General features: G+C 38.4%; 1 protein-coding gene across 1 annotated transcript in view; it reads right to left on the bottom strand.

Annotated features, from left to right (window-relative positions):
- Positions 1–3,691: 3,691 nt before the first annotated feature.
- Positions 3,692–9,532, bottom strand: part of LOC124877198 (endoplasmic reticulum aminopeptidase 2-like) — a 27,363-nt gene continuing 21,522 nt past the window's right edge. Inside the window, exons 12-21 of the mRNA XM_047380257.1 lie at positions 7,121–7,189; positions 6,850–7,025; positions 6,667–6,746; positions 6,399–6,582; positions 6,165–6,321; positions 5,895–6,079; positions 5,001–5,162; positions 4,731–4,871; positions 4,415–4,496; positions 3,692–4,048 (exon numbers count right to left, since the gene is read on the bottom strand). Of these exons, the coding sequence (XP_047236213.1) occupies positions 3,902–4,048; positions 4,415–4,496; positions 4,731–4,871; positions 5,001–5,162; positions 5,895–6,079; positions 6,165–6,321; positions 6,399–6,582; positions 6,667–6,746; positions 6,850–7,025; positions 7,121–7,189 (1,383 nt within the window). The 3' untranslated portion in view covers positions 3,692–3,901. The remainder of the gene's footprint in view (positions 4,049–4,414; positions 4,497–4,730; positions 4,872–5,000; positions 5,163–5,894; positions 6,080–6,164; positions 6,322–6,398; positions 6,583–6,666; positions 6,747–6,849; positions 7,026–7,120; positions 7,190–9,532) is intronic.

Genomic DNA, 9,532 nt, shown 5'->3' with positions numbered 1-9,532 from the left:
CCAAAAAGGTGTCACAGGTAGATACAGAGTCAGGCCAGGTGTAGCTTCTAGGAAGAGAAAAGAGAGAACAAGGTTAAAAGCTGAAATAACAGCAAATAATGCAAAATTGGAGAGTAGTGTGAGAATGTAGCGAAGTGTAAGTGGTCGTTATGTCCTCCAGCAGCCTAAGCCTATAGCAGCATAACTACACAGATAGTTTCAGTTCAGATTATTTAGTTAAGCGGCACTTATTTACAACAATGTCGTCTCAAGGCACCTCACAAAGGGTCCCACTGATGGTCATTGTTATACTAAAAACCACAAGGATTGGGATACTTCCCTCTGTCAGACTGATTATAACCATTGGAAAAGAGAAGGGGTCATACAGGTAGCAGAAATGGAGGGTGTGTTTGCACCTCAACCATAACTGAGCCGGTTTAGGCTAAACCTGACTTCCCCTTACTCCAACCAACAGGGAGGGAAGAAGACGGAGGTAAAAAATAAGGAAGATAGCTCAGGATAAACTAAGCCACTCTAACTATAAGCTTAATCAAAAAGGAAAGTTTTAAGCCTAACCTTAAAAGTAGACAGGGTGTCTGCCTCACGGACTAAAGCTGGAAGCTGGTTCCACAGGAGAGGAGCCTGATAACTAAAGTATCTGCCTCCCATTCTACTTCTAGAGACTCTAGGAACCACCAGTAAACCTGCAGTCTGAGAACGAAGTGCTCTGTTAGGAATATATGGAACAATCAGATCTCTGATGTATGATGGAGCTAAATCATTAAGGGCTTTATATGTGAGGAGGAGAATTTTAAATTCTATTCTGGATTTAACAGGGAGCCAATGTACTTCACACTGTCTTGTTTATGCTTAATTTAGGGTAAATTTGATTACTTTTGATGCGCTGATCTTTTTTAAATTTAGATTTTATTGTTCTTATCTTTACTCTAATCTTTTTTATGTAATTGTTTATGATTTTATTGTCATTTTTATTGATTTCATCTTAACTTTGAGTATATTTGCTTTTTAATTATATGTGTACACTTGCCTGTATGTTTATTCTATGTCTGTAAAGCACTTTGACTAAAAGTGATATACATATTAATGGTTTCTTCTTATTTTTTTATTATATAAATCTATATACGTACTGTATATCTATATAGATATGTATAGATATATATAGTTTATTCTTCTTATTATTGTTGTTATTACTGAGATCAGGTCTTTGTAATGACCACCTACAAAACATTGACTTCGCTGTCCCTTACCCACTTTATAATGAATTCAGCAGTATTAGCAGGGTAATACATTGTCCATTTGGAAGACCCATCTGCACTTATGCTTTACCTTCCAGGCGGATGTCATGAGATGTTGCTTTAATATTTCAATATCATGTTCTTTCCTCATGATGCCATATATTTCATGACATGCACCAGTCCCTCCTACAGCAAAACACACATACACAATGCTGCCACTCCAGTATTTTAGAGTTGGGTCAACATTTTCAAAACTTTAACTTTGGATTGGAGATCAGACCATCCGACCACATTTCCTGTGGTCTGGTGAGTTTTCTTTTAGAATAATGGGTTCTTCCTGTCTCAGTGGCATTTCAGCCCATGTTGGTTCAGGGTTAACTTAACTTTCCTTCTGTCCTTGGTTGAATAGCACATTTCACACCAAAACACGTATATCTCTGGGGCACACAACCTGTCTCATTCATTAACAGGTGGATATTGACATGCTGTTTTTATTAGTGTACTATTGTTTGAATAGATGAAAACAACCCCTTCAGGAACACATCTGGAAGTTATACTCAAGGGTAAACCAGACTTCTAAATACCTTTCCTGATCAACTGGCTGATTTGTTGTGGTTTTCCTATGATGATTCACAAGGAAGCAGTGTGTCTGAGATATACAATATGGTGTGTTCTCCTTCTCCTCGGAAGTCTGAAGAATTTCCGGTCGCAAAAACAGAGGGAACGTCCCCTGAAGTCAGAATTCGAACAGCAAAAGTCAGAGCTTGCTGAGCAATCCTAAATTTTTTGTCCAATATGGCCGCATGTATTTAGAATATAGTAGTTCATGCAAAGGCCAAGGTAGACATTTGGATAGACTGTTGATTAGCGGTTTGTTTCTCATTAAACCAGTGGCACATATAATGCTGTAAATTATCTACATGTAAATGGGTTCTTTTTGTGTTTACATACAGAAGTTGGAGAGAACTTGGCTACATTGTTATTGGCTTGTATTACTAGTAGTTACCATAATAAAAAGCAGATCCTATTGCTTTCTGACTTGCAACAAGAAAGCTTTAAGCTTGAGTGGGACGTCAGTCCCAGTTTTTGAGACAAATCGAATGCAGCATTAAAATACATCCACAGGTGTGCCTCCATTGAATACAGATGTGAATTTGTCACAATGCACTAGTGCTTGGGCTTTGGTTTTCATTTGTTTTTGTATTGCTGTTGTTTTGTTGTATTTGTTTTTTTTCTTTAAATTTCCTAAAGAGATATGCTGTCCAGTACTGTGCAAACACAGTAACAAATGGTACACACACTTTCCAAAAGATGGCATGTTCTCGAGAAAATGAGACAAATTTGTCCCAATAAGGTACTAAAATTTGTAATGTGATAAAAAAAAAAAATAGTGTGATAAACAAAACAAAAATATTTTAACTCTGTCCTGTTAGTGTGATCTGGTCAGGTGCACTGAGAAAGTCTGTCCCATTCAGGCTGTTTCAATTATTCCTTTAAAAACCAGATTTTCTGTTTGTTTTATAATCATTGTCATGTTGGAACATCCAATAGTGCCCAAGTTTTAACCACCCTTTCCAGACTGTCACCCTCAGATGAAAGAAAATAAGGGTTTGGATGTTCAATACCAACGCACTAACTACCAAAGCTAATGTTTACCACAAACTGGAAACTGCTGGAACACAGATTCTATTCTCCACAGTGGAGCCAGTTTTACAGTAATATGGACCAAGTGGATATTAACTAAGAAATAAGAATAAAGCAAATACTCAACTGAAAATATCTGCTGCCCACATGCATAATAAAAAGTAAAGAAAATTGCAGCCAGATGAGACAAAGATTGAGCCATTAATCTACATAATCAAGAGGTATGTTTGGAGGAGTTAATCTGAGGCGTTTAAACCTAAGAACACTGCACCAACTGTCAAGCAGGCATGCGGGCTGTAACAATGTGCTGTTTTTCCTACCAGAGGTATTGGTGCATTGGACAAAGGGACTAGCTAATGAAGGATGACTACCTCCACAATCGTCAACTTCAAATCAACAATTTGGCAGTTGAAACAGGAGCTGGTGCCTATCTCCAGGAGTCTACGGGGTACACCTGGACAGGTTGCCAGTGCTATCGCAGGGCAACATGCAGGACAAACAGGCATACAATTGTGCACCCAAATTCTGTTTTTAAAACTCATTGAAATTGTTTGGTGTCTGTTCAACCCTAAAGAAGGTTAATAAAATAAAATAAAATAATTTAATGGTCATGCCCATGATGTAGATACACCGATAATAACTGAACCCATAAGCACAGGCACAATAAAAGAGTGAACATATTGTATACTCCAATAAACTGCAGCAGTTAACAGAAAAAACAAAGGTGCTAGTTGATACAATAAATCCCTTTATCATCTATTTGTTGATCTTTGCTTTCTCTCAGAATGCACAGACACACACTGACAACAAAGTGTTTATGATATGCACAGTCTGCCATCTGCCAATTTTAATTAACTTTTACTCTAACAAAGATCATCCCTGAAATTTACAATTTCACAAATACAAAATAGTTTTATTATCCTAAAATTAACATTTCCAAGGTTGCACACTCAAAAACCTCAAAGATATTTGGAAAGTCCTCAGATTTTTCCCTCAGATGACTTGCATGTTTCTGCTGTCTGTCATTTCATCTGCTCACTCAGCCAGTTTCTCAGAGTTTCCAAGTTCCTCTGAACCCAGCGAATGTTTTTCTGCAAATTGTCCAGAGCAATCTGCGTTGCTCTCAGCTGAGAAGCCTGCTCTTTGATGGATTCAAAAAACTGCTGCACCTTTAAGACAAAACATACACAAAGAAAATAAATTACCTAAATAAGGGGCTTTATATTTCAAGTTTTTAGCTCAGTTTATATTAAAGAATCATATTTAAAACAAGCTCAGCAAGTTAAAGGACTAGTCCAAGTATATTTGTTGTCCAACAGAAGGACTTGTTTTTAACTGGAATTTCTTTGGGTCTGAAGCCAATTTAATATTAAAGAAAATGTGCATTCCTTAGGCTTTCATACATCTAGCACCCATAGTTGCAAATATTCTAATACTTCCATTAATGCAGTAAATTATTCAATATGTTGTTAATATATGTTACATCTTTAAAATAAACATATAGGTATTAAAAAATTATTAAAGTATTAATTTACTTCATTGAGCTCCTCTGGAAATGAAAACTGTCCCGTGGTCCCAACAATCATGCTCCTGATACAGGATGAACCTAACTGGAATCTGCATGTAAGAAAAAAAGGAGAAAGGATTTCAGAAATCCAAAACCTTACAGGATGGAAATAAAACCCATATCTGCTCCAGCAGATACTGGACCGCACTGAAATGTTAAGTTGGTTTTGCAAGGTTAGAGGCTGTTCATCTGAAAAGTTCGATGGGCAGAAAACAGCTTTCAGAAAATATGTATAGAGCGTGACACTGATGGCATCACATGTTATGAAAATGAGTCATACAAACTTTTCAACCAGTGTGTCCCAGTTCTGTTTGACAAAATTCCAGGCGAGATGATATCCCTTCGGGTTGCGGGCCACCATCCAAACAACATAAGACAGGTCCTGTGATCGGATAACCTCCCCTTCCAGACCCATTACCAGCAGTCTGCAACATAAATACACACAAGAACAAACTATTGATTTTAATCTGCAGCAGTTATGACACCAGACATGTTTTTGGCCATATGATGGCAGCACCATCTGTTTAAAAAAGCTAACAAATACCCTCCAGCACCTTTGCAGCTTGTCTGTGTCTCTGCTGGTTGCCAAAGCAAAGAGGATCTTTTTCTTCTGGGCTTCAGAGAGGGAAATCTTGTATGTGTGTAGGAGCGAGGTCCATCCATAGTCATCCTGAGCTCCCACTGAGAACACCGTCTCTGCCACATCTGTGGGCAAACTATATTAAACACAACACACAGTGATGATGGAGACGCAATGATATTAAAGTATACAGTCCATCCTTTCACAGGACATATATTACTTTTTAACACAAACAGAGAATCAGCTAATCACATGGCATCACCTCAATGCAATTAGCCATTTAACATTGTGAAGATGGCCTGGTGAAAGTCAAACTGAGGATCAGAATGGGGTAGAAATGTACTTTAAATGAATTTTATTTGTGGCCTGGTTGTCAATGATTTAGAGGCAACACCAGCTTAAATAACCACTCGTTACAACCAAAATATGCTAAATAGCATCTCTGAACACACAACACATCAAACCAGAAAGCAGTGACCCCATCAGGTGCAAATCCAGTCAGCTAAGAACAGGAAGCTGAGGTGGCAATTTAAACAAAATTGGGCAATAAGAGTTTGGAAGCCTGGCCAGATAAGTCCTGATTTCAGCTGCAACATTCAGATGCTAGGATCAGAATTTGACATGAACAACATTAAAGCATTCATTAATCCTGTTTCATATTAACCCCACAGACAACCTAATTATTTATGCTTATCATATCCCATAGTTTTTTGACGGGTGCAGCATGCAAGATAATGCACCATGTCACAAAACCCAAATCCTCTCAAACTGGTTTCTTGAACATGAACATTTGACTTGATCGAAGTACATCCAATAAAGATATTGATGAGTGTAGAATGATATTTGTTACAATGTGATTCAAACAGACTTCAATGTTCCGTTGGATCGGAGCCAGTCTTTGAAGTGTTGATTAGCACGCTCCACACAGGGGGGATAGTCCAGGTGACAAGCCAGGGACAGGACCTCTGACCTCAGACGTCGCTCAGACACAGTGCCACTGTCGCTCCATGTCTGCTGGTCGATGACAGTACGGAAAAACTGCAGGATGTACTTCTGCTCAGAGACAGAGAAACAGCACGTCTCATTCAGATATCATAATGAAATACATTTGAAAACCTATGAGATGCAGCTCTCTTACCCCTAGATCTTTAGTTAAACTGGGCTCATCTCTCTTCTCGATAATGTGGTAGAAGAACTCCAGATACCCCAGTCCTTGAAGGAGAGGCACCGTCTGTTTCTCCAGTTGTAGATAACCAATCAGGTCCAAGGCTTTATCAAGTGGGAGATGTCCGGCCCTTTAAAAAGATAGAAAACCAAATCATTACTTTTGCAGACATACAGAAAACTTGCGTGTGCAAACATTCTTACTTACGTGACCAGCTGAAATGCATTGTGTATCAAGTGAGTCCTGTCCTTGTAGCTCAGAGCTGTGTGATTTTCCCTCAGTAGTTTAACCATCACATCCCAACCATCATCAGCATAATGAACCACATAATAACCAGTCATATCAGAGTTTATTTTCACCCAGCTGGCTTCTTCTCCAATGTGTATACTGTCTAAATAAAACAAACAGCAAGTGTTGGATAATCACAAAGTAAAGCTGAAAACGAGCTAACTTTATACAGGATGTTATCTCTTACCTGTGGGAGAAGTCATCAGATGTCTGTGGATGGTGCTGGATGTATCGGTCTTGTATGTCAGAGGAATATGCCAAAGGAAACTATTCAAAAGAAATGTGTGTATAAATCTGAAAATGTGTTCATTTTACAAAATAAACCCACATTTTGAAAGGCACCTTAAATTACTAATAGTTGTGAAGTTACCCCTGTTGCACAGCAGACCACTGAGGATCAGAAGGAAGAACTGTCCTCAAGAACCGATCCTGTCTCAGCAGCAGTCGAGGCCCCTTTCTGGTTACAGTCACCAGAGGAATCCCTTTCTGTAAAGTCCAAGTGTTCATCATGGCTGTCAGGTTCAGGTGTTCCCCTGCAAACAGATACTGCAGGAGGGCATAAACACTCAACACTTGTAAATACAACTGTGTAAATGTTGCAACATCAGGACGGTGAGTGAAGGTTTAGATGTTTTACTCACTGCATTCTTAGAGGCCTGGTCACTGCTGTAACAGTGTTTTCCTGAGATGAAGTCATCTTCTGAGCATGTCTGAAAAATAATGAACAAGATTCATCTTTTTATAAACTACATCACTTTGGATGTAGTTTGTTTGAATAACATGGTCAGTGCTATGACCTATGCATACATATGAACCTTTTTACATTGTGTCATGTTACAGCCAAAAACTTGAATGTGTTTACCTGGATTTTATGTAGTAGACAAACACAAACCAGGGACATTTTTTTCTTTTTCATTTGATTTATCAGTAATAACTGTCTAAAATGTTATTTGGACTGCTTGTACTTCACAAATTTAAAAAGATTGTACCTTTAGCATTAGTCTTTTCTAAAGGAGTTTTTACACTTTTTATCACTAATCAGAATAATTTATTTTGCTCCACTAAAACCAGTTTTCTTTTTCATGAATACATGTGTCAGTGTTGATACTGTAGTCCTATGTTTTCATCATAAATACACTCAAAGCAGAGATGTCTTTTTTTAATTAGTTTTGGTAGGTAAAACCAGTTCTTCTTTAAAAATGTTTATGGTTGTAAAAAAAAAACATATTTTATTATTTTATGTTCTTGCACATCTCAACCGGCCAAAGGCACCTGCATTTTAATATTTCCTTCTTGTTTTAGAGCTTGTTGATGCCTGATTTTATTGTATTTCTAATTTAATGTGTCCCCGAATTCAAATTAACACTTTGAACAACTCAAAAAATGTAACAATCACATCTTTTACCATATTTCAAATAAAGTCTTCCAATAAAAAATATTTTACAAGGACAAATGGTGATAATGGTAATCTTGTTTGGCTTCTATGTACTGAGTTATATACCAGTCATTTAAGGACATTATTATAATAAGTAGCCTAACAGTACTTCTACAGTGATTTCAGTGAGTTAATCTACATATTCTAACATATTTTTCACAAATAAAAATCTGAAGTGACTACATTAATTAACATCCAGTTCAACCAATTGCCTTTGGAAGTCTCCTCATTAGGAAATAGAGTGCATCTATGTTTAATTTAATTCCATTATATGACCAGATGTTCTGTGAAGACCTCAGAGCTTTGGTAGAGATCATTAGTGAATGAACGGCATCATGAAAAGAAAGGAACAAAGCAGACAAGTTACGGACAAGTTAAGAGGATTGGTGGTTTTAAAATAATCCCCCTAAGTTTTCAAACCTATCAAGACATAAACTGACAGGCAGGGAAAAGATTAATTGGATTAGTTAAAGAGGAAGCCAAGAGGCAAATGTAATAATTCTGAAAGAGCTGCAGAGATAGAACGCTCAGGTGGGAGAATCTAACAGTGGGACCATTATTTATCATGCATTTAACAGATCTGGAACTTCATTGACTAGTGACAAAGAGAAAGATATTATGCTAGTCAGAGACCATGTAATATAACACAGCAAATGGTCTGGTCAGATGAGACCAAAATGTAACTTTATGGCATGAAAGCAAATTGTTATTTATGGTGGAAAACTAATGCTGCACGTCACCCTGAGCACACTACCCACTCTGTAAAACAAGACAGTGGCAGCCTCATATTGTGGAAGGCTTTTTTTCCTTAAGAACAGGACAGTTAATCAGCGTTAATGGGAACTACAGGGGTTGGACAATGAAACTGAAACACCTGTCATTTTAGTGTGGGAGGTTTCATGGCTAAATTGGACCAGCCTGGTAGCCAGTCTTCATTGATAGCACATTGCACCAGTAAGAGCAGAGTGTGAAGGTTCAATTAGCAGGGTAAGAGCACAGTTTTGCTCAAAAATATTGAAATGCACACACCATTATGGGTGACATACTAGAGTTCAAAAGAGGACAAATTATTGGTGCACGTCTTGCTGGCGCATCTGTGACCAAGACAGCAAGTCTTTGTGATGTATCAAGAGCCACGGCATCCAGGGTGTCAGCATACCACCAAGAAGGACGAACCACATCCAACAGGATTAACTGTGGACGCAAGAGGAAGCTGTCTGAAAGGGATGTTCGGGTGCTAACCCGAATTGTATCCAAAAAACATAAAACCACGGCTGCCCAAATCACAGCAGAATTAAATGTGCACCTCAACTCTCCTGTTTCCACCAGAACTGTCCGTCAGGAGCTCCACAGGGTCAATATACACGGCCGGGCTGCTGAAGCCAAACCTTTGGTCACTCATGCCAATGCCAAACGTCAGTTTCAATGGTGCACGGAGCGCAAATCTTGGGCTGTGGACAATGTGAAACATGTATTGTTCTCTGATGAGTCCACCTTTACTGTTTTCCCCACATCCGGGAGAGTTACGGTGTGGAGAAGCCCCAAAGAAGCGTACCACCCAGACTGTTGCATGCCCAGAGTGAAGCATGGGGGTGGATCAGTGATGGTTTGGGCTGCC

Source organism: Girardinichthys multiradiatus, chromosome 12 (assembly GCF_021462225.1).
Source record: "Girardinichthys multiradiatus isolate DD_20200921_A chromosome 12, DD_fGirMul_XY1, whole genome shotgun sequence".
NCBI lineage: Eukaryota > Metazoa > Chordata > Actinopteri > Cyprinodontiformes > Goodeidae > Girardinichthys > Girardinichthys multiradiatus.
The sequence above is the reverse complement of the archived record's forward strand: the minus strand, read 5'-3'. Positions and strand labels throughout refer to the sequence as shown.